The sequence below is a fragment of the Neoarius graeffei genome, chromosome 7, assembly GCF_027579695.1.
Source record: "Neoarius graeffei isolate fNeoGra1 chromosome 7, fNeoGra1.pri, whole genome shotgun sequence".
NCBI lineage: Eukaryota > Metazoa > Chordata > Actinopteri > Siluriformes > Ariidae > Neoarius > Neoarius graeffei.
Window position 1 is genome coordinate 4,544,529 of NC_083575.1, and position 24,162 is coordinate 4,568,690.

General features: G+C 41.0%; 3 protein-coding genes across 5 annotated transcripts in view; 1 reads left to right on the forward strand and 2 right to left on the reverse strand.

Annotated features, from left to right (window-relative positions):
- matn3b (matrilin 3b) overlaps window positions 1-21,702 on the reverse strand; it is a 48,869-nt gene extending 27,167 nt beyond the window's left edge. Inside the window, exon 1 of one of the 2 annotated variants that reach the window (XM_060925170.1) lies at window positions 21,647-21,702. The gene's annotated coding sequence lies outside the window, so the exon portion shown is untranslated. Of the gene's footprint in view, window positions 1-9,157; window positions 10,977-21,646 lie in introns of those variants that run through there. The other variant, XM_060925169.1, reaches the window with a different exon arrangement.
- Window positions 1,137-10,578, forward strand: mtres1 (mitochondrial transcription rescue factor 1). 2 transcript variants are annotated; one of them, XM_060925171.1, is made up of 4 exons: window positions 1,137-1,214; window positions 5,375-5,814; window positions 6,064-6,136; window positions 9,231-10,578. In XM_060925171.1, exons 2-4 carry the CDS (start codon window positions 5,387-5,389, stop codon window positions 9,411-9,413), a joined length of 684 nt encoding a protein of 227 aa, XP_060781154.1. In that variant the 5' UTR covers window positions 1,137-1,214; window positions 5,375-5,386; the 3' UTR covers window positions 9,414-10,578. The 2 variants fall into 2 exon arrangements, with proteins under 2 accessions (XP_060781154.1, XP_060781155.1); XM_060925172.1 differs by lacking the exon at window positions 1,137-1,214 and adding an exon at window positions 4,008-4,590.
- Window positions 14,530-23,545, reverse strand: bend3 (BEN domain containing 3). Its single transcript, XM_060925168.1, has 4 exons — window positions 23,270-23,545; window positions 21,647-21,701; window positions 17,275-17,447; window positions 14,530-17,197 (listed from the first exon to the last, which is right to left on the reverse strand). The coding sequence occupies exons 1-4, from the start codon at window positions 23,408-23,410 to the stop codon at window positions 14,999-15,001; spliced, it is 2,568 nt and encodes an 855-aa protein (XP_060781151.1). The 5' UTR covers window positions 23,411-23,545; the 3' UTR covers window positions 14,530-14,998.
- Window positions 23,546-24,162: the final 617 nt, after the last annotated feature.

The window sequence follows — 24,162 nt, forward strand, 5'->3', positions numbered from 1 at the left end:
AGAAAACTTTCTGAAAGAACTGCTCGTTGGATTGCTAGAAAGGCAAATAAAAACCCCTGTTTGACTGCAAAAGACCTTCAGAAAGATTTAGCAGACCCTGGAGTGGTGGTGCACTGTTCTACTATGCAGCAGCACCTGAACAAATATGACCTTCATGGGAGAGTCATCAGAAGAAAACCTTTCCTGCGTCCGAGCCACAAAATTCAGCGTCTGAAGTTTGCAAATGAACATCTAAATAAGCCTGATGCATTTTGGAAACAAGTCCTGTGGACTGATGAAATCAGAATAGAACTTTTTGGCCACAATGTGCAAAGGTATGTTTGGAGAAAAAAGGGGGCCAGATTCCAGGAAAGAACACCTCTCCAACTCTGAAGCATGGGTGTGGATCGATCATGCTTTGGGGTCGTGTTGCAGCCAGTGGCACAGGGCGCATTTCACTGGTCGAGGGAAGCATGGATTCGAATAAATACCAGCAAACTCTGGAAGCAAACATCACACCATCTGTAAAAAAGTTGAAGTTAAAAAGAGGACGGGTCCTACAATAAGACGATGATCCAAAACACACCTCAAAATCTACAATGGAATACCTCAAGAGGCCCAAGCTGAAGGTTTTGCCCGGGCCCTCACAGTCCCCTGACCTAAACATCACTGAAAATCTGTGGATAGATCTCAAAAGATCAGTGCGTGCAAGACAGCCCAGGAAACTTGTAGACTTGGAAGCCTTTTGCAAGGACGAATGTGTGAAAATCCCCCAGGTAAGAACTGAAAGATTATTAGCTGGCTACAAAAAGTGTTTACAAGCTGTGATACTTGCCAAAGGGGGTGTTACTAGGTACTAACCATGCAGGGTGCCCAAACTTTTGCTTCGGGCCCTTTTCATTTTTTGTCATTTTGAAAATGTAAAAGATGAAAATAAGAAATAGTTTTTGCTTAAAATATAAAGGCAATGAGTCATCTTTAACTTTATGCCTTTTGGAGATCATTTCATCTTCAACTTGCTGAACTGTTCACAGTAACAGCAATTGTGACCAGGGGTGCCCAAACTTTTGCCTACCACCGTGAGTGGAGGATTTGGTGTAGATGTAGTTCCACCCTCCGGCCACAGGGGGAGACATTACACATTACAGCTCTAACTCACTTCTTCTGTGGTGTGTGGAATAAACCCTTCCTCCCCTGGCTGTTGACCCGGAGCGCGCGCTGCAGGGCGAGTTCAGGTCTGTGAGACTTTAATAATCCGGATTCAGTTCTCAGATTTTTATTAAAGTAATCCGAAGTTATTGTAGTGGCCGTGTAAACATGTACACTCATACAATTCTAATGTTGTTGTCAGGAAGCAGTGTAAACACACGTCACGTGGTGTACTGGCAGGAAGTGAATCTGAGCTGTTGTCTGTGACCGCAGGTTACCGGCTCATTAATAAAGCAGCGCTGAGACAGAATATGCAGAAATATGCAAAAGCGAAAGTCCAGTAGGAAAGTAATGCTGTAGATTTAATCAAAAACGTGCAAATTGTTATTTATTGATTTTACAGAAAGATGCAAAACAATCGACTTTATGACGCAACACAGATGCAGATGATGTGCAACAAAAACCCCTAATTCCATAACCCCTGGCAGACTGTTATATATGTTTTTTATACAAAATGTATGCAATGCTATCTGACAATAAAAAAGAAAAAAAAACTAATTCACTCTAATTCACCCCTATTCACTCTAATTCACTCCTATTCACTCTAATTCACCCCTATTCACCCCAATTCACTCTAATTTACCCCCAATTCACTCTAATTTACCCCCAATTCACTCTAATTTACCCCATTCACTCTAATTTACCCCATTCACTCTAATTTACCCCAATTCACTCTAATTTACCCCATTCACTCTAATTCACCCCATTCACTCTAATTCACCCCCATTCACTCTAATTCACCCCTATTCACTCTAATTCACCCCATTCAGTCTAATTCACTCTAATTCAGCCCAATTCACTCTAATTCACCCCTATTCACTCTAATTCACCCCATTCACCCATATTCACCCCTATTCACTCTAATTCACCCCTATTCACTCTAATTCACCCCATTCACTCTAATTCACCCCTATTCACTCGAATCCACCCCTATTCACTCTAATTCACCCCTATTCACTCTAATTCACCCCATTCACTCTAATTCACCCCTATTCACTCGAATCCACCCCTATTCACTCTAATTCACCCCGTTCACTCGAATCCACCCCATTCACTCGAATCCACCCCATTCACTCTAATTCACCCCATTCACTCGAATCCACCCCATTCACTCGAATCCACCCCATTCACTCGAATCCACCCCTATTCACTCTAATTCACCCCTATTCACTCTAATTCACCCCATTCACTCCAATTCACTCTAATTCAGCCCAATTCACTCTAATTCACCCCCATTCACTCTAATTCACCCCTATTCACTCTAATTCACCCCAATTCACCCCTATTCACTCTAATTCACCCCTATTCACTCCAATTTATTGTTCACTCCTATTCACCCCATTTCACTCCAATTCACTCTAATTCACCCCTATTCACTCTAATTTATTGTTCACCGGCTAATTCACTCTAATTCACCCTAATTCACCCCATTCACTCTAATTCACCCCCATTCACTCTAATTCACCCCCATTCACTCTAATTCACCCCATTCACTCTAATTCACCCCCATTCACTCTAATTCACTCCAATTCACTCTAATTCACCCCATTCACTTGAATTCACCCATATTCACCCCTATTCACTCCATTCACTCTAATTCACCCCTATTCATTCTAATTCACTCTAATTCACCCCAATTCATTCTAATTCACTCTAATTCACCCCAATTCACTCTAATTCACCTCAGTTCACCCCAATTCACCCCCGTTCACCCCAATTCACCCCCAATTCACTCTAATTCAAAGAAAAGTGTGAACATTGTTCTTTACAAAAAAAAACTGCAGAAAGAATGTTCCATAATTCAGAACTAATGTACAAATCCTTTTTTTTAATTGTCAAACAAATTTAAAAATTAAACAAATTTACTCCATGTTCTGTACGACGTGGCGAAAAAAGGAATGTTTCTTAAATTTTTAGAAATAATTTGCACAGTAACTGCTCATTACTTTATTAAAAAAAATCTGTACATTTAAGAAAGTACAGTTTGTGTGTAAAAAAATACCTTTGTACTCTGCAAAAAAAAAGATTACTGCAAATATGCATGTGTGCAAATTGTGATTTCTTAAATTAACAGGAAAAATTAACGATGACCCTGATTCAACACACAAAAAAAATTGGACTTAAATAAACAAGTAGGTAAAAATTTTTCCCCTTTTAGCTGATGTGAATAACGTATGCAAAAACCCACCTCATTCGACAAATGTACAAACTGTACTTTCTTAAATGTACAGAAATATTTTTTAAAAAAGTAATGAGCAATTACTGTGCAAATTATTTCTAAAAATTTAAGAAACATTCCTTTTTTCACCACGTCGTACAGAACATGGAGTAAATTTGTTCAAATTTTTACATTCATGATTCACTGATTGCTTAGTGACAGTTTGATGCTTTTTTTTTTACAAATTAAAATTTACACTGTTGATGTTTTGCTTCTTTAGTTTTGCAATACAATAGAAGTTGATCTAATTAAAATGATAATTTAATTCAATAAACATAATTGATTTGCAAATGAAATGCGAATTAAAATAATCACTCGATAGTCAAACATTCAAGTCCATGGTGGAATTTTCAGTGTTGTGAGGCGATATGGGTCTGTCTCAGAAACTGGGTACTGTGGGGGTCCCGCACTAAATATACTCACAGTCAATAAACTATACGGTTTTGAATGGTGATGTTGGTTTTAATTTGAAATAAAATGATGAAAGAAATAATACAGATAAAACTAAATCTTTGATGTGAATACTCTATTCAGAATTTGGCAAAAATTCTGCAAATTTGTGGAAAAATGGCGGCTTGATCTGGGACATGATAAATGGTTGACTACATCGCATTCCCTTAAAAAGGTTGTAGTCCACTGAAAAGTCTACAGTTATCACTGATTGTATTTTAAGTTGTAACTTTATCCACCTAAGGATTGGTGCGCTCACAGAATAATCATAACCGTAATAAAACATCATGCAAAATATTTGATCACCGTCGTAACTCCATTTTCCGCAAACCCAAAACCAATACATTCGTGTGTTTTGATCTAAACGGAAAGCCTCAGGGTCGAGGTCACGACCTCACCAAAAGTAGGAACTTAAAATCACTACGCCGTATAAAAATTTAGTTATAAATCTGCGATTTTGTTTTTTAAAACGAAAGCTGAAAGTTAGGTATAGAATATGTTTCTTACAGAATATGTTACGATGGTAGCTGGTCTTGTGTGAATTTCTGAGCTATAAAATGAGTTGTGGTCTATTTTTTACCGTAGCGTGTTATTTGTGTGCGGGGAAGGACACACATTAACAGTTTGCATGTGTAGAATGGAATTTTCCACTCCAGCAGTTAGAAGCTGATCGTGCTTCCATTTGCGGTCTCTCTGTTACGCGGGTGATCTGTTCGGACGTTATCACTGAAAAGGTGAGTTTTGACAGTTTTTTTTGTTTTAGTCTTGCAGTATAAGGCAATAGAATGTTTCTTTTTCATCTTCCTTTCATATTTCGTAGTGTTTGCGTATTTTTGGCCAATATTTTGCAACCATGGTCAATTTAGAGCGAGCTTTTGATAGAATCTACGGCCAGTCATTTTGCCCCGCCCCCGCCTCGCGCTCCGTCCGGTGCGGTAGTGATGTCCCGTTGCTCGCGCGCCGCAGCAGAGACCCGCGCGACCTTCAGCCGGTACAGTCGCTGTTCTTTTACCACCGCCGTTATTCTCATCTTTCCGGTGCGTTCTTGATTTTTCCATTGTGTCCTATTTCGCCAGATCAAATACCCAAACTGTATCATATTATTCATATTTAAGTGAATAATCAATTCAGTCATCATAACTTGGCATTTTTAACCCAAGCAATCAAAAAGAGGAAATTTATTCAATATTTTCACTCATCTGTGAAGGCGGGGCTTTAATTCTTCATGATGGAGTTATTTTATATGGAAATCAATTTTACAAAAGCATTTGAATTGTAATCAAAATGTTCCACAGTGGAGGCCAGATAAAGCAAGATGCTATCTTTATTCTTATTAAACATGACAAAAGAAACATTGAGTGTTCGGGAAATGCAAAAAAAAAAAAAAAAAAGTAAAATTAGAAAATGTATTTTTTGACCATAATGTCCCACGAGAGAGCAGTTTCTGAGACGGACCCGTAACCGTGATGCGAGTCGTGGTGAGGATAAGCGTCACCCCTCTGTTGTGTGTTCGTACAGCGAGAGGAGAAGATGCAGAGTTTATCGGTCCAGGCTCTGACCCTGCGCCAGCTCGGGAAACTCACGTCTCTGCAGGTCCCGTCTGCATGGCACATCCCGAGTGTTTCCCTGCGCTGCCCGCGAGCGCTCCACGCCCGTCAGCTCTGGGGCTCGAGCGCTCCTCTGGTTCAGCGCTCAGCGGCGCTCCTGAAGCCCCGAGACGCCGCGCGCAGCCTGCCCTGTCAGCACGCACGCTTCAAGGGCTACAAGAGGAGGAAAGGGCGAGCAGGAAGTGCTCAGGAGGAAGAGGACAACGAGGATGAGGATCCGGAGGCCAGCGATTACGAGGACGAGCTGCAGGAGGATCCCAGTTTACCAAAAGACTATAAAGATCACGAGAGAGCAGTTCAGTCGTTACGCTTCGACCTCATGATGAAGACAGGACTCGACATCGCCAGGCAGTAAGCACTGGAGCACAAATGCACGCCAATAAGTGGACAGGGCACGCCCACACGAGACAAACTCCAAGCTTCAGAAGCGAGGAAACCCTGTAAAACTCATCTTTCACCTTCTTCCCTCAGAAAATACACTGACGGCGTCCTGACCGACTGCCTTTTCTTTTTTCATCTGCAATCAAAATGTTAGAAAAAGTTTATGTTTCATTTCAGAACAGCTGCATGAACGTTTGTGCTTTTTGTTTGATTTTGCAGTAAAATCGAGGACGCTTTCTACGACCACAAGCTGAGACTCAACGGACAGAAGCTCATCAAGAAAAGCAGAACCGTGAGTTCAGGACGTCGTCTCTGTACGTCTCAGCACGCACACGCACGCACGCACGCACACGCAGCAGGATGCGTTTCACATCGATCGCGGCCATCTGAAACTTTGAAGAAGCCTTTAAGCTCCGCCCACTTCAATCTCATCCTGACATTATATTGCGATATTTCCTGATATGGACGCGTCGTTCTGAAATACATCAGCTTCCTTTATAAACTCTTTATATAAACCACAGAACGGAAAAATCAACACATTTATTTAATTTAAAAATCTAAGTAGAGATTTTTCAATCGACAAAAAAATTGGAAATTTAATTAAACAAATAAAAAATATATATATATATATATTTTCTGTCCTTCTCCTGACACTGAAATAGTGTCTAAATATTTTTCAATATTTAATCTCACCCAAAAATAGATTTTAAAATTTTATAAAGTATGCAAATATATAGTTTTATTCAACAGAGCCTCATTTGCATAAATACATATATATATACATATATATATATATATATATATATATATATATATATATATATATTTTTTTTTAAATTGAAAAGCTACCAATACACAGGGATCCCAGACGTCCGCTATTTAGCGGAATTCCGCTATTTTCTAGCGAAAGTGTTTTTTTTTTTAAATCTCTTGTATATCCATTAAAAATATGTTTAAGTAAAATGACCAGCAGAATACGTTCTGATTTGGTTTGCTTGTTTAGCGATGTTTTCGTCGGCTTCGTTTGTTCTCGCTGACATTCGGGAACACTCGGAAGTTAAATTGATGTAAATACCGCGAGCAGTGTTGCCAGATTGCGCGGTTCTCCGCCCAGTTGGGGGGTTTCAAGTGCATTTTGGCGGGTTTTGAACATATTTTGGGCTGGAAAACGTCAGGAGTATCTGGCAACACTGACCGCGAGACTGTACGCGATAGAACAAGAAAACAATATGGCTGCGCCCATTTGCTAGAAAACATGTTTTAACTCCGTTCGTGCTTTTGTTTCTAATGCGTTGAACTTAATTCAGAGCACTGCAGGAACATCAGAAAAGCAGAAGGAAAGATCAGAGAAACAAAAGCAGAGAAAACTGGAGGAAAGACAGAATGCACCCCAGAAAAGAGCATTAAATTCCTTTGCAGTGAAACCTTTCAAAAAGAGAGAGGTTTAAATCAGATATCTCCAGTATTTGCTGTATATGTCTATATCTAATATTACTGAATCATTGATTTCTGCTCATATTCATGATTTTTGAAAAATGAATGTGGCTTATATTAGACTAGTTTTGACATTAACTTGAAACAAAAAAAATAAACAAATGAGATGAACTATGGATGCTATTATAACAATCAGTGGAATATTTAGGCAAGTATATTCTTCAAAGCTACATTTTCGTCTAATTTTTATAATTTTTTTTTTTGCCACTTATGTCATTGATTACAAAATATGGCATCAAATAGATTCACATTATGGTTAAATTCTGTTGCTTTTCTATGTTAAATCTATGTAAAAAATGTGTTCTATAGCATCTTTAAATGTTAAAATCTCAGCAGCTTCAGGCAGCCCCCTTCACCCCTGCTGATAGTTTCTCATCTCATTATCTCTCGCCGCTTTAGGGCAATTCCATGTAAATGTCAACCTCACCATGCAAAAATAAAGCAACATGTAATACATCAAAACCACTCCCAGAGATCTCACCTAGGCCTGTATTTTACAGATGTGAATAAGTTGAACCAATTTGTAACCAACCTAATATGTCACTGTCAGTCTTTCTTTCTTATAATGTAAAACCCAAGCTAAAATCAACTTTGATCATGTACAATTCTATATTATTGCCACAAGCCACAGAAATGTATGCTAAAATCCACAAAACAGCAAAACAATAGCCATCCTAAATATTATTTAAGAACTTTGATAGTTTTAGCTGATATTTAGAGTTTTTCAAAGGGTTATGGTGGTTAAATTGCTGATTTTCTAAACATATGCCATGTCTATTTCAGACGCGTCACATCCATAACGGAATTTCGTCACATCCGTAACGCTGACTTTTCCTTCCGAAACTCTGCAGGAAATACAAAATATTTTAAACGAAGATTTTTTAATATTCACCTTGGACCCCTCTATCAAACGGATATCTCCATTTCGACATTAGGTTTACAATTTCACAGAGTTTGATAAAAATGTACAGTCACCCAAGAAAAGTGATACTTTTTCTGTCACATCCATAACGCATCTTTTATTGGCGTTTTCTGGCATGCCCTAGATGTACTATGGGAATTGTTCTTGTTCTATCACTTCTCCAGTATGGTACAGCCTTAAAATATGCAACACCTGTTTAAATACTGGGAGACAATAAAACATGCACTGGGTCATTTGTTGCCATTTTGAGTTCAAGTGTCGCGTCCATAACGCTGGAATTGCTCTTTATCCTGTACAGGGTCGCAGGCAAGCTGGAGCCTATCCCAGCTGACTACGGGCGAAAGGCGGGGTTCACCCTGGACAAGTCGCCAGGTCATCACAGGGCTGACACATAGACACAGACAACCATTCACACTCACATTCACACCTACGCTCAATTTAGAGTCACCAGTTAACCTAACCTGCATGTCTTTGGACTGTGGGGGAAACCGGAGCACCCGGAGGAAACCCACGCGGACACGGGGAGAACATGCAAACTCCACACAGAAAGGCCCTCGCCGGCCACGGGGCTCGAACCCAGGACCTTCTTGCTGTGAGGCGACAGCGCTAACCACTACACCACCGTGCCGCCCAGTGATAGTTTCTTACATTCCAATTACTGCTGGGATCCCTGAATACAACAAAACGTTTAAGAAAATCAACACTTCACTCATCCAGATTAATTGTGCCTTTTGTCCTGATTTACATTTTAGCATGTAGTTGATGTGTTGCATAAAGTATTGGCACCCCTCTGCCATTACAAGTGAAATGTAATTTTTGTCTGAGGGTTTGTTCGGCATCTTTACAGCACGTATTTCCCTGACAGTCAGTAAAACGGCAGCCTTAATCCGAACAAACCTGCTCGTGTCAGAAGGTCCGGTGGTGGTGATGATGATGGTGGTCTTTCTTTAACGTGTGTCTCCACCTGCAGGTGAAAGTGGGAGACACACTGGACCTCATCGTTGACGAAGACAAAGAGAAGGACACGGTGACGCTGAAGAGAGTCGTCCTGAAGAAGATCGTCGGAGTCACAAACGACGGAGAGAAACAGAAAGTCCTGCTGAGAAGCTGGAAGCATCTCCAGCTTCCCAAACAAGACGCCTTCAGAGAATAAACAACGTTCCCAGGAAGAAGTGAACTTTAGAACGCAGAGGAAGTCTCTGGTTTTTGTTTTTCCTTCTGAAAAGACAGAATAGTTAACAACTGACAATGTAATCAACAGCACCGTCAGGATTTCACTGTCGATGTAATCAAGGAGCTGTACGGGATTATAGCTAGCTGATGATCTTGTGGGGTTTGAAGTATTTTGCGTGGGTCATGTATTAAACTTTCACTTCACGATAAGGGGCTTTTTGTCACATGAAATATCACATCACTCATTAATAGAGTTCTGATCAGAGTCCAGCAGAAAACTGTTTAATGACTGTACAGCAGGGAGGGGGTTCCACACGAGTTAATAATGCGAGAAAATCTCCACGTCCAGGACCGTCTTGGAGAAGAACCATCGTTTTTGTAAACCATCACGTGTGCTAATGATTTGAGATGTACTTCTCAGAAGTTATAAAGACACAAAACTCAAAATGTTTTCATCGACTCGTCCTTGTCGCTTCCCCTCGATGCCGTTTGTTTGTTAAAGCTTTTGGACGAGCGACAGATCGACTCCACGTAAATGAAAAGTTCAGGAACGGAACTCGGGTCCAGAAAATTAATCTAACCTGATAATTTAATTTCCAGATTTGAAACAAAACATGCTTCGGATAATAAAATACTTTGAAATAATTAGCATGTGGGTGGGAAAAACCTTTGTCCTGTAAAAAATTATGTTGAAATAATATTTAATTACGGTTCCCACGGGCCCTTGAAACCATTCAAAGTTTGTGAACTTGAGGGGGAAAAAAAATCAAGGTGTATATCAAAATGTATATAAATAGACACGGGTCATTGAAGGGGCTTGAATTTATATATTTTGTGCAAAAATAGAAATTGAAGACCTTCAGACAGCACTGTGTCAAAAACCATGGTTCTTCATTCACTGGTAGAACCACATGGGCATGTGGGATGCGATAAGGAGTTACATCCACAAACTTCGCTTCCCGTTCGCTTTCTTGCTGCTGTTTAACCGCCATCATTTCCGTCACTTTGCTCACTCGTGCACATCATGGTGACGGTGCCACTTTCTTGAGGCAGGTAGCGTTTATTTGTCGATTTATTTGGTCATGCTCATGAAGTGTTGTGTTGTGAATGTTGTGATGCTAATGAAATAAACGAGCGGTTCCTGAGCTCTTCAACTCGTAAGTCTCTTTCTCCATCACTCAACTTACACACTGTGTTCAAGAAGGCAAGAGACCACATCGTCCGCCATCACTGTAACCGCACGACTGAGAGGTTTTAACACATTTGTAAGTCTTTTACAAAAAAACTTTTAAAACTACTTTGAAATCATTAAAGCTAGACGGCCTTTTGATTCCATAAAATCGGTGAAATTTAGTTCCGTCTGAAATGTGGTGATTGTGATATCTGTTTATTTCTGTAATATCTCACAAATTTCAGGCCATTCTGTGGCTAGGAATTTATTTAATTTGAGGGGATTAAAGCAAATAATGTGCGCAGTCAAGCAGACAGAGGAAGTCCGTGTGTGCATGCGCAGGTTTACCACCTTCTTCTTTTGGGTTTTACGGCAGCTGGCATCCACAGTGTTGCATTACTGCCATCTACAGGTTTCCCTTTGAGCGTGCACTGACAGTTCCATCATTCTGTCGCTAAACGAACAGCTGATCACACCGAGGTGCTCGCTGAGCGCCCATATTTATTAGTTTGGTCCTGCGTTTCCTTTCCTTCGTATATAACATAACGTCTTTTCTTCTCGCTTTCTTTCCGTGACTGTAGTCGCTCTTTCACTGTTCATTCGCACACTCACGTCCTCCATTTTTCTCTCCTGTTTCAAATTTGTATCCCACAATGCCTTGCGTGAACGGGGAAAGCCCACCACATGACGTGATGCATGATGTAGTATCTTGTATTGGGTCATGGTGAAGCAGGAAAAAATAGCGGAGAATTTAGGGCCACGTGGAGATAAATTCATTAATTGTTTCATTTTTAAAAAACTAATAAAATTGGAAGTCTGCGATTCGAATTCAGTAGCTTTCAGTCACTAAACAAAAATAATTGGGTGTCGGGGAAATTCTTTTTATGATCTACACTTGAAAAATCTGGAAGGCAGTCCAGCTTTAATGTTTAATGAAAAAACTGCAAAGTTTTGAAATTAATACTGGGGGGGGGGATGTAAAAAACATGGCAATTTTTAAATATTTTAAACAATATTTCATAAAAAGAAACTTGGCAACATTTGAAATAATATTTGTGAAGGGAAAAAACAAAATGATACTTAAAATATTTTATATTTGAGGAAAAAACAGCAAAACTAGGAAAAATGTAATATTTAGGAAAAGAAACAGCAACTAATTTTTGAGGCGAAAAAACAGCAATATTTTTAAAATTATGAATAATTTTGGATGAAAGCAGCAATACTTTTTAATTAATTAATATTTGAGGGAAAAACAGCGATACTTAAATAGCTAATGTTTTGGGGGGAGTTGAAATACCTTGCAATAATTTATATTTCACAAATAAAACAAAAAAACAGCAATAAGTTAATATTTGGGTTAAAATCAGTCACACACAGTAATCATTTATATCTGGTGGGTTGTTTTTGATGTCACTTGAGAATTTAACCAAATACTTTTTATTCTCTCCACATTCACTGGATATGAGCAATCGTGTGCTCTGATTGGCTACTCTACTACTAGGATATCAGCTCATATACCATGAGTAGAGAAAAACAAAATGGCGAAGCGTGTTACTGAACCAACAGAGGACAAAATAAAAACTCTACTCGAAAACAAAACCACAAAAAAGCAACAAATTATGGAATAAAAAGTATTTGATGGCAAGAACATCTCTATTTTTCAAGAATAATTATCGCATTTTTCACAAATTGCTCGGGTCATTTCACCGGTTTGTTTACATTAAGAAGAAATTTTGTCGGTCATTTTGTATAAATTTATCAAATTTGCAAAAAAAGTTAAAATGCTCCGTTTCTCAAAATCCAGTGAACGTGGATAGAATTAAAAGTTATTCCACTCAATCTCAGTGCTACGCGCCTCATCGCCCATCAGCTCGTGTACGACTCGATTTTGTGGAATAACTTAAATCCATATGCATGTGTCCGATCAGACTGAGAGCGTGTTTATGTTTTAAAAATCTTTTTCCACTTCTGACGGTTCATCAGTTCAGTGATGAAGGACGAGTGGAAGCAGGAAGCTGAAAAGCAGCACTGATTGCATCATGAAATACCAGAGCCAATCAGGTTACAATATGCAAATTAATGTCATACAATGCAACCCTCTGCGGATCACCAGGAGAAGAGGGCGGGGCCTGTAGGTTTCGGAGAAGTTGTCGTTTCTATATCTTGTGAGATAATGAGTCACTGCTTCACCAAAAAGCATGATGGGAAAGACGGACTCCTCGGCCGGTCTTTTTTTTTTTTTTCTGATTACGAGCGTTGATGTTCAAACGTTTCAGTAGATCATCCAGATTGGTTTCTGGATCACGATGATTTTAAGTCCTGTTTTCTGTAGGAGGGACCGACGAACACTGCGAGCACATGTCCTCGGAAACATTTTAAACAAGTGCGAGTGACACGCTAATTAATCTCCTAGCTAGCATGTAAATAGCTATAACAGTCTTATCTATAGTTAGAGTATTGGTGTGCTCACAAACATGTCTCAGGTCCTGATGCTTAACAACTGAATTTCAAAAAGAAAAAAAAAGGAAAGAAAAAATAGCGCGGCGGCTACAGTTATCGACACCTCTTTGGGTGCTGCAAAAGTAGAAAAGACTTTCAATACGTAAATTGTGTATGAATAATTACTCAAACTTCTCCTGGAAAGAAAAAAGTTTATTCCCAATTACTTAGCGTATCAGATCACGTGACACCGTTCCACAATTATCGACACCTTTGTCCACACTTATCGACATCCAGATGATCATTTATTTAAAAAATAAATCGGTATGTGGTATTAAGTTAACAAAACAGTTTTTATTTAAAATATTTGTTTTCCGCAGACTTATATTTAGTACAAAATATATTTTATATAAATATATGGATGTCGGTGTTTACGTCAATGAGGAAGTAATTCTAATGTTTGTAAACAAATGTTTAACCCGCGCCAGAAAATCTTTTTCTTCCGCTTTCTAAGTATTTTCGTAGATCACATTTTGTTACTCATTAGTTGTTTGTATTCATTTCTAGTTTTGTCGTTTACCAATAAATGTCAACAGGGAATCCACACTGTAACCGCATTTACATCCAGGTCAAAGGTCGCAAATCTTTCCTCGAACCAAAATATAAAATGTCGACTGATATTGTAATATGTGGTCGATATTTACAACAAACTGCAAGTTATATTTTTTCTGAATGGAATAGAAAAATCTGAATATTTTACGCGTCATTTTTTATATGCTCGGAATTTAATTCTGTTCTAATTCTATTTATTGCAATCGGATTCCAAATAATCTATAATCATTCCATTCTGTTATGAATCAGAAAAAAATAATAATATAAAATCACAGTACTTTTATTTTTTTAAAGTACTTCATCTGCTTCAACAATGTTACACAAAGATCGATCCATAACAGTTATAAATGTCTCTTAATCCCACAGGGTGTCGATAATGGTGGACACCGGTGAAAGTGATCACTATTATCGACGCCTCACGTGATTCTCAAACGCGCGTTTAGATACAAAATGGCGACTGTCAAATGAAAGAGTAAGAAACGAAGTAGGTTTTGACGAGGAGATCATGAAATATCGGTGAATTTGATCAGTAAAAACATGTCCATGATCTTTCCACCATGCTTACCTGCGATGATAACGCCCGGGTTTTCCGAAAAATTGCTAATCGTGCTAAAAAAAAAAAAAATTCCATCTCAGGTAACGACAAGATCAAAGGGCGAGGCGGGTCTTCCGGTTGATTAATTAACCAATAATAACTGTTGGAACTGAAACTCACCTTCGTAAAATTGTTTTTTATTGGTCAATCTGAAAAGGTGTCGATAATTATGGGCTGTCGATAACTAGCCGCAGCTCGTGGTTTTTTTTTTCATTTCCACTTTTGAGTTCTCTTGTAAATGAACATCAACAAACAAACAAACAAACAAACCAGACCTGCTTCTGCTGAAACACTAACTTTTATTTAAAAATAGTTCTCGATCTGTTTCTATATTTTAGTGGACACGTGCAGCTAAGACAAAGTTAAAAAACATCAGTGCTGCAACATTAGAATGAATTAAAAACAAAAATATATTTCTGTCTATCAATCTACCTGCCGTCACTGACGTAACTTGTAAATAAAGATGAAATTCTTTCCACGTGTGCATTTGTGAGTCTAAGGCTACGGTAGCTACGATAGCTTATCTATTAAAAGTGAGAAGTACGTTAGCTTGGCATGTTAATATTATTACTAATCTGTCAATAGTGTCATCATTAATTCACTTCACTGTTTGTAGTTGTTGCTGCTGCAGCTTATAAACAAGGACCTACAGAAGAGCACCTCGATAACGATCTTGTCGTTTACAGCTTGAGCTTATGGTCTTGTGCAAAATGTACAAATTTGTTCAGATATATGAGCTGCGTTAGGATCACGACACCGTGCTATTCGACCTCTTGGCCTTTTTCAGGATGTCGCATTTCTTGCGATTCGGGCGCCTGCAGCGCTCGTCGATGCTGGGAACGCATTCGTAGTGCCACACCTCCTCCATTTTATCTGCGGGATACACGGCCTCGACGTAATGGCGGATGAGTCGCAGTCGCACAGGGTCCAGTTGTTTCTTGTTGCAGGCGCCCGAATGGTTGTACTGAAGCCTCAGGTTCTCATGCGTAAAGAGTTCGGGAAACAGACGGACGAGAAGCCGGGCAGCGAAATTCCCGACCGAGAGGCTCTGCTGAACAATTTCTCTCACTTCAGAGTCCGTGAGCAAGTATGACGAAGGCACTGGAAAGTCTGGAGCGGAAACCTTGAGATCCTCCAGAGGAATCTTACAAAAGTCTTTGCTACTTTTTTCAGGTGGCAACGAGGGCACCTCGAAGTCCTCTTTCGGACGATCTGAGGCGATTTGGCTCACAGTCATGAAGTCTCCGAGATCGGAATCTTGATCCGAGGTGTAGACTTTCCGCTGTTGCTGGTACGAGCGGCGCTGCTCCGTGTCTCGACGTCTGCATCTTTCATCAAGCTTCCCGACAAACTCGAGGGTCCAAACTCGGTCGTTTTTAGCTCTCGGGTAGAGCAGTTGGACGTAATGGCGGATGAGATTGATCCGGATGGGATCCAGCTGCTTTTTCCCCAGTGAGCCGCTGCAGTTGTAGTGCTTGCGAGTGTTTTCCTGCGTGAACAGTTCAGGGAACATGAGGACCAAAAGACGGGACGCGAAGTTTCCGATGGACAAGCTGCTATTGTAGATGCTCCGTAGCTGCTCCTTTGTGAGCAGGTACTCTTGTGGAACTTCAAAATCTGGATGAGGGACGTCCATTTTGTTGAAGTCAACAGGTTCAAGCAACAACCTTTTTGACCTCCGATGACACCTTTCATACTCGGAAAAATCACTGATCTTCACAACTGAGACATCATCAGGGAGAGAAATGGGATTGTAGATCTCCTCGGAGTGGTTCTCCTGATCACCACCATTGGCAGAAACATTCTCGAGAGCTTCCTCCATTCGCTGCACGCACAACTGCAGCCACGTGTCTTCGGGCATTTCTGGAAAATTCGCCTCCATGTACTTGCGGATAATATCCAGTCTGTCCGAATTGACCATCAGCTCTCCGACAGCCCTGTGACCCTCGGGAAGTCTCCCTTCCTCAAACACTTCTGGGAAGAGTCTGTTCAAAAGGAATATGACGAACTCCTCGGCTGACGTGATGTCGTCAGGATTCTCTCCGCTTTCTTGGGAATCGAACACGAGGTCTGATTTGACGTGGCCGAAGTGGCTCCCGTTGATGGTGGGATTCTCTCCGGAATCCAGCGACAGTCTCTCGTCTTGTCCCTCCTCGTTGATGAAATGGCAGCTGTGGCTTTGGTCCATGTCAAACCCAGTCTGTTTCCCGCTCTCCATGTCCTTCTGAGCCCAGAAACGGTTAAAGAAGTCATTGATCTGCGGCAGGCACTCGTTCTGCCAAACTTTTCCGTTCTTGACCTGCGGGTAGCAGGACTCCACATAGTTGCGTACAAGTTGAAGGTGCAAAGAATCCAGAGCTGGTCTGCTGGCGACGCCACAAGCTCTGCAACCGTGGGCGCATTCTTTAGCTGTGAAAAGCTCTGGGAACAGCTGGACTAGCAGCCTGCATCCCAGTTCACCAGCCGTGGAGGTTTGCTCCATCAACTGACCCAATTCCTCTCTGGTCAACTGGTATTCCGGTGGAGGCTGGAATTCCATCGCCATCTCCAAGGGCTTGATCTGCTTCTTGATGCGTGTCACTTCTAGGGAAAGAAGATCCACCTTGCTGTGCAGCTGAGACATGCTGGAGTTCAAACTGTTGAGAATGAAGAACATCTTTTCGAAAAGCGGATATAAATGAGAATCCGAAGACACCGGAGATGTAGAGGATCCAGAAGACGCCGCCGCGTCAGACCGTATGTGAATCGGGCTGTCCAGCTTCGGGAAAAGGATCCCGTTACGGCTAACCCGGACCCCAGATTCGTGCTGATCCATGCTGGATGTCGCCTTTTTCTCAGTGATACGATGGGAAATGCCGTATAAAGGCTTCCTGTATGATGATATGGTTCTGTCCTGGGGGGATCTGGGCGATTCCTCTGAGCCACCATCTTGGAAAAGTTCACAAACCTGTAAAAGGAAACGCTTAATGTCATTTGGGTGGGGTTTTAATTATTGATGTTTCAGAATTGACACCCTTCTGTTACCTTGGCCTTCTTTCTGCCGCTCGTCTGGTTCTGCTCCGAGTAAAGGCCGTCAAAGCCGTGTGATGCGGATCTCTTCGCGCTCCTCTGAGCGAAGCAGTTCAAAGACTTTTCCTCCAAATTCTGTTTGGACTCGATGTCTGAAACGTTGTCCGTGTCTTTTTCGACCTTAACCTCTGACAGAAATAAACGGGTGTGTCAGTACGCACTGTTCAGTTACAACGTCCACAAGACCTGTCTTGAAATACTAGTGCATCTCAAAAAATTAGAATATTTTTATATTATGAAAGTGTTACATATTATAGACTCATTACACATAAACTAAAATGTTTCAAGCATTTTTCTATTTTAATTTTAATCAGTATGGCATACAGTACAAAAACATAAAAAAAAACCTCTCAAAATATTAGAATATTTCATTTCGAGTTTGAGTAAAACAGTATGAACACAGTGTATCTCTCGGTCTAGTTCAGTACACACAACCACAATCATGGGGAAGACTGCTGACTTGACTGTTGTCCAGAAGATGATCACTGATGCCCTCCACAAGGAGGGTAAGCCACAAAAGGTCATTGCTGAAAAGGGTGGCTGGAAAAGGTGCACAAGCAACAGGGATGGCCACAGTCTTGAGAGGCTTGTCAAGAAAAGTTGATTCAAGAACTTGGGAAAGCTTCACAAGGAGTGGACTGAGGCTGGTGTCAGTGTATCAAGACCCATCACGAACAGACATCTTCAAGAAAGGGGATACAACTTTCGCATTCCTAATATCAAGCTACTCCTGAGCCAGAGACAATGTCAGAAGTGTCTTATCTGGGCTAAGGAGAGAAAGAAATGGACTGTTGCTCAGTGGTCCAAAGTCCTCTTTTCAGATGAAAGTACATTTTCCATTTAATTTGGAAATCACGGTTCTAGAGTCTGGAGGAAGAGTGGAGAGGCACAGAATCCAAGGTGTTTGAAGCCCAGTGTGAAGTTTCCACAGTCTGTGATGATTTGGGGTGCCATGTCATCTGCTGGTGTTGGTCCACTGTATTTTATCAAGTCCAAAGTCAACACAGCCATCTACCAGGAGATTTTAGAGCGCTTCATGCTTCCATCTGCTGACGAGCTTTTTGGAGATGCTGATTTCCTTTTCCAGCAGGACTTAGCACCTACCCACAGTGCCAAAACTAATACCAAATGGTTTGCTGACCATGATATTACTGTGTTTGATTGGCCAGCCAACTTGCCTGACCTGAACCCCATAGAGAATCTATGGGGTATTGTCAAGAGGAAGATGAGAAACACCCGACCCAAAAATACAGATACGCTGAAGGCCACTATCAAAGCAACCTGGGCTTCAATAACACCTCAGCAGTGCCACAGACTGAGCACCTCCATGCCACACCGCATTGATACAGTAATTCATGGTAAAGGAGCCCCAACCAAGTATTGAGTGTATAAATGAATATACTTTTCAGAAGTTGGGCATTTCTGTATTGTAAATCCCTTTTTTGATTGATCTTAGGGAATATTCTAATAATTTGAGATACTGGATTTCTGATTTTCATGAGCTATAAGCCATAATCATCAAATTTAAAACAAAACAGGCTTTAAATATTTCACTTTACATGTAATGAATATAAAATATATGAAATATATGACCTTTTTGAATTAAATTATGAAAAAAGGAACTTTTTCACGGTATTCTAATTTTTTGAGATGCACGTCAATGCCGTTTTTCAAAAAATAAAAGTCATACTACTGGCACAAAAATGTCTTACTGTTCACTGGGCAACCAAAAAAACCCTCGACAGCATTTTATTCAGGATGGGTGTGTGTGTGTGTGTGTGTGTTGGTGGTGGTACTTGTGTTGTCGAATTCGACACCGATCTCAAGACCACTTTCTGAAGGTCTCGTCTCAGAATTGACCACATTTTTTCTCGGGCTCAGACACTGACGGATTTTATTTCTAGACCACAGCGGTGTGGATTTGATTTCACTAAACTGCCTGTGCGTTGTCTGATTTATTTGTAAACATCGTTACTGTGATTGGATGTAAAACTTCCTGCTTCAACTGTGACCAATAACGTGACTCATTGCCAATTTGAAATTTTTCTTCCTGTTCACAGCCCGCCCCGCCCCGCCCCGCCCCCTTGGTCGTGGTCTTGACTTGATCTCAACCCCTCAAAGTCTTGGTCTTGTCTTGATACACGTTGGCCTTGGTCCTGACTACAACACTTGCTGGTACCACAGAAAGCTCCCCATGGCGGCCATTTTACGATATTAAAGTTCCGTTTGTCCAGTAAATACGGGCGGGGCTTTGCTGGTGAAGGGTCTTACACTGATGTTCAGCAGCCAGATCAAACTACAAGTTATTTTTGCTTTTAATTGTTTTTCTTTTTACTTTTAAGGTGATCAGTGTAAGGTCACTTTTGTGCAATTGGAGCCAAAGGCAGCAGGTGATTTCTGATATTTTTTTCCGATCTGAACGCCCGTTTTCAATCCGTGTTCCCTGATGACGGAAAGTAGCGACCTGGGCAGGTTGCTAAGATGGCTGCCGACTGCATAGACGTTATTACGAGGTCTGCTGTGTAAAATGTTGAAACCATGACAACCAGCAACAAACTTGAGTCAGGAACTAGAACAGAGTGACGATGTAATTTTTATCAGTCGTCAATTAATTAATATTCTTAGTAGTTTGGTACAAGCTTTAGGCCACACCAATTTAATTAGCTGGTTCTTGGATTTTTTCAGGAAAAATATGAAGCGAGCGGGCCAGCGCTCGAAACTAACGGTGTCCCGACGTCCCGGGGACCATAAAAAATATGTCATCGGGACACAAAATTATCATATCTGGGACAATCCCGGGACAATGGAAAAAAATAGATCTAGAAAAAAAGTTCTACATTAATATTATTTACAAAGCCGTAACACATACGTAGACATTCACCTAATTTGTCAATTTTAATTTTAAAACGTTAACAGCGAAAAATACATTAGTAGCTACACTTTCGATGCACCTGCATCCGTAGTCTACAGAGCAGCGCATTCTGTTCTAGAATCTTCGGCCGGTGTCCGCATTATATGGACTTGGAATGGAATTGCTACCGCACACGCTGCGCCGACTCTTGCCAGAACAAAAATGCTGAAGTGGTTGAAGCGGACCGACCGCGGGGAAGAAACTGAAAGCCCAGACATAACGTCTCCGGGACCTTCAGGATCCAAAGTGTCATCGCCTGGTCTGCAGGCAACGCTAGCAACTGAATGAACTTAATGAACACTGTTAGACACGTTATAAAATACAACAGGAATGATGTGGATGATATTGACGGAAGATACCGTTCAACAGAATAAGTGAGTTTTCTTGGTGTCTTTCTCGTTCAGAAAGTTTAGTCAGTCAGCAGCACAACTAGGCTCGGACCTGCCACTATGCTGATATTGCTAACATTTGCACCCACGTTTCGGCAGCGAAAGTTCATAAAATGGATAACGGAAAGTTCATAAAAATGGATAACGGTAATGGTGAAAATGATAAGTTGGCCTTATAAGTGCCAACAGATATTCAAGGTATAAGTAGATGAAATGAACATAAAAGGGGTCTTATTTTCAACTAAAGTGTACTGCAGATGTAGGGAGTTGAAACATTTTCTGAATGAGCTAGTTGGCCCCTTTAAATAAACATGTATCTATTCATACAGTGAGATCGCCAAAGTTTAATAAACTGAAAATGCAATAACTGTAATTTTGAAGTAGATGATGTATAGGACATGTGTCGCTTGTGTCTTGTGACTTATTGTAAAAATGATATAAAGGGTTCAAAATCGCATAGTTACAAATATAATAGTAACTTCATATGATAATATTAACCACTGGTTATTTCAGAGAGGAAAAAAATGGGGACACTATTGCTTCCATTCGGGACAATACAACACAGAATTCGGGACCACTGGGGGACACAAAGAAAAAAAGTTAATTTCGAGCCCTGGAGCGGGCGAAATAAAAATAAAATTTAAAAAATGCTCTGATAGTAAAATTAGCGGTGGAAATAGACCAAACAATACAGGCAAACCAGTAAACAGAATTTCAACACACCTGTCAAAGACTTTACGCTTCTGTTCGCTGAATATCCGAACAATCACAAACACAGGCTTTGTAGGATTCCCCTCCACAGGCATGTTTCTTCCACAAGTCTTTATCTAAAGTGAAAAGTGCGATTTGATTGGTTTTCGGCATCATGTGACCTCACGTCACGTGACCTTTTCTGTTGGCGGGAGTTTGATTTCGATTTTTTTTTTTCCATTTTGCATTTTTTTCAAGCGGCGATTCCGAGAACCAACTAATTAAATTGGTGGCCTTACTTAAAAAAAATCACAAAAATCAAAAACACAACTATTACCTTTATCAACCGTGTCCCCGTCCGATTTAACGCCATACTCAGACGAACTCATTTCCTGGAACAACAAACAAAAACAAATTCACTGCATAATTTAAATATTGTAATTGTGTATTGTATAACCATTTGAATATATAAAGGATGAACACATCGACCCAAAACCCGGTATATTCATTAGAATACGTTATGATGTGGTGAACGAACGCAAAATGTTTGATATTCTGAACACCACCGCCCCCTGCACAGACGGTGCCATCTTGTGTTCATGGTAGTGAAGTGAACGACCTCAAACACTTATGCCTCGGTCACAACCGGCTGTACGTGCTCCTACGGCCGGTCTACGTGCAAAAAACGCAAGAAACGCACGGAGGGCGCGTGTGACGTGCTGATTTTCAAGCCGCAGACCGGCTGCAGAGGTTCTTTGTCATGTCAAACAAAATCTACGGGCGCTTACGTTTTTTTCAGGTTGCAAGACAAACTTACGGCCAACGTGCGTCTTTCTCCACGAACAAAAAAAACGCAGCGATTTGGGAAACGCCAAAAATCACACAGCCAAAAAATTGTACGTCCGGTTGTGACCTAGGCTTTATTAAAGTGATGAACAACTTTAATAACTTATTAGACTGATGAGCTGTAAATTATAACGAAAGCGGAAACGTGTCGTCTGTTTACACACAGAGATGTGACAAACTTGCAGCTTTACTGTTTCAAAACACCGACACTGGAGACTCCTTCTGTAACTATCGCTACACCTCCTTCGAGAAAAATTCGACACACTTTAAACTATTGTTTATGTGGCGTGTCTGCTATATACACACACACACACGACCCTGCGAACGAGCCGTTAGTGTAGAATCGGACTACAGAAGCGATTAACGTGTCATAAAGAGCACATTGATATAAAAGTAGGATGTGCAGCTGCGCTCGAGAACCAATCACAATCCAGAACTCAGCAAGGCTGCTTTTGTTTTCAAATAAACAATACAGGATAAAAAATAAATAAATAAAATATGCAGATCAAGCATGCATTATTAATGAGGTCATTTGCATACCCTCCCTTTTCTTTCTGAATAGAAGTCGAGAAAAACCTAAAAAAGAGCTTCTCAGGAGTGGGTGCAGGTTCGAACACGGACACGTGATCGTGTTCTGAGTGAAGCGCACTAGTTAGTGGAGCACCAGCCAATCACAGCGCAGGGAGGCGGAGCCTGTCGGAATATGGTTGGGCGGTGAAACAAAAACAAAAAAACACTTCCACTAAAACACTTCCCACGAGCTCCTGAACAAACCGGAAGCGCGTCACTGAGTCCCGAGTGCGTGAAGAGTTACACAATAGTTCAGGGTTTTTTTTTTAATTTTATTCTGACGGACCGGAAGCGTGTGTGTGTGTGTGTCCCGTGCGTGACGTGTGCACTGCCGTGTTGCCAGGTTGGCAGAAGCTCCGCAGGGTTTTGGGGGATTTCTGAGGTCGCGCGGCTGAAAGCGCGTGATGCGGGTGGATCGGGGAGAGACAGAGCTCGAGACGGGTTTAAAGCGCGATGTCGGGCTGAACGAACGAACAAACAAACAAACAAACAAACAACGGGCGAGTTGTGCTGCCCGCCCGCCCACCGGAAGGACCTCACTCACCCCTGTCTCCACGGCGCCGTGCGCTTCCTCACGCGCCCGTGTGCGTGTCCGTGCGTTCGCTGCGCGCGTGACTCCTGCCTGTGCGCGTGTCCGGGTCCCGTGGTCGCGCGTGACGTGACGGTTTTGTCGGCGCTGTGTCATTTCCGCAGCTGCACGCGCGCACTGTGGACTGTGTGGGAAAAGTGGGCTGCGGCTCGGTCTCAATCCCCTCGCGCGCTCTCCCTGCCGGACATGGAGGGCGCGAGCCAAGTGCACTCGCTGCAGTGCGCACTTACTCCACAGCGCGCGCGCCCTCACTGCACTACACAGTGGAAACCAGTGGGAGGGGCTTCATCATCATCATCATCATCATCATCAGACACAAAAGTTTTATTACACACTACTGTTCAAAAGTTTCAAACGTCCTTATTTTTGAAAGAAAAGCACTGTTCTTTTCAATGACGATCACTTTAAACTAATCAGAAATCCACTCTATACATTGCTAATGTGCTAAATGACTATTCTAGCTGCAAATGTCTGGTTTTTGGTGCAAGTGTTGGGCGCGTTACTTTCAAAAAGTAATTAGTTATAGTTACTAGTTATTTTTCCCAAAAAGTAACTGAGTTAGTAACGGAGTTACTTTGTCATTAAAGTAATTACCAGGGAAAGTAATTATTCCGTTACATTTTGTTACCCCCCACCCCCCCCCCCCCCCCCCAAAAAAAAAAAAATTACATTCAATTCAATTAGTGTAATCATAATAAATGTGTTTAATGACTGAAATGGACACTTAACAGAACCAATTAGTAACGTTATCTACACTATATTAATATTTTTGTGGGACAATGTGAGATAAGACATCTATCAAATGTAATATATTTTTGCAGTTATTAAAATTATGTTACTAATTACTG

Excerpts from the sequence above, each read along its gene's own strand:
- mtres1 (XM_060925171.1), top strand. The coding sequence starts at position 5,387 with ATGCAGAGTTTATCGGTCCAGGCTCTGACCCTGCGCCAGCTCGGGAAA. Across the intron at positions 5,815-6,063 it reads GGACTCGACATCGCCAGGCA|TAAAATCGAGGACGCTTTCT; the intron begins GTAAGCACTGGA and ends TTGATTTTGCAG. Across the intron at positions 6,137-9,230 it reads TCATCAAGAAAAGCAGAACC|GTGAAAGTGGGAGACACACT; the intron begins GTGAGTTCAGGA and ends CTCCACCTGCAG.
- bend3 (XM_060925168.1), bottom strand. The coding sequence starts at position 23,410 with ATGACACAGCGCCGACAAAACCGTCACGTCACGCGCGACCACGGGACC. Across the intron at positions 17,448-21,646 it reads CGGGGACACGGTTGATAAAG|AGGTTAAGGTCGAAAAAGAC; the intron begins GTAATAGTTGTG and ends TATTTCTGTCAG. Across the intron at positions 17,198-17,274 it reads GCGGCAGAAAGAAGGCCAAG|GTTTGTGAACTTTTCCAAGA; the intron begins GTAACAGAAGGG and ends TTCCTTTTACAG.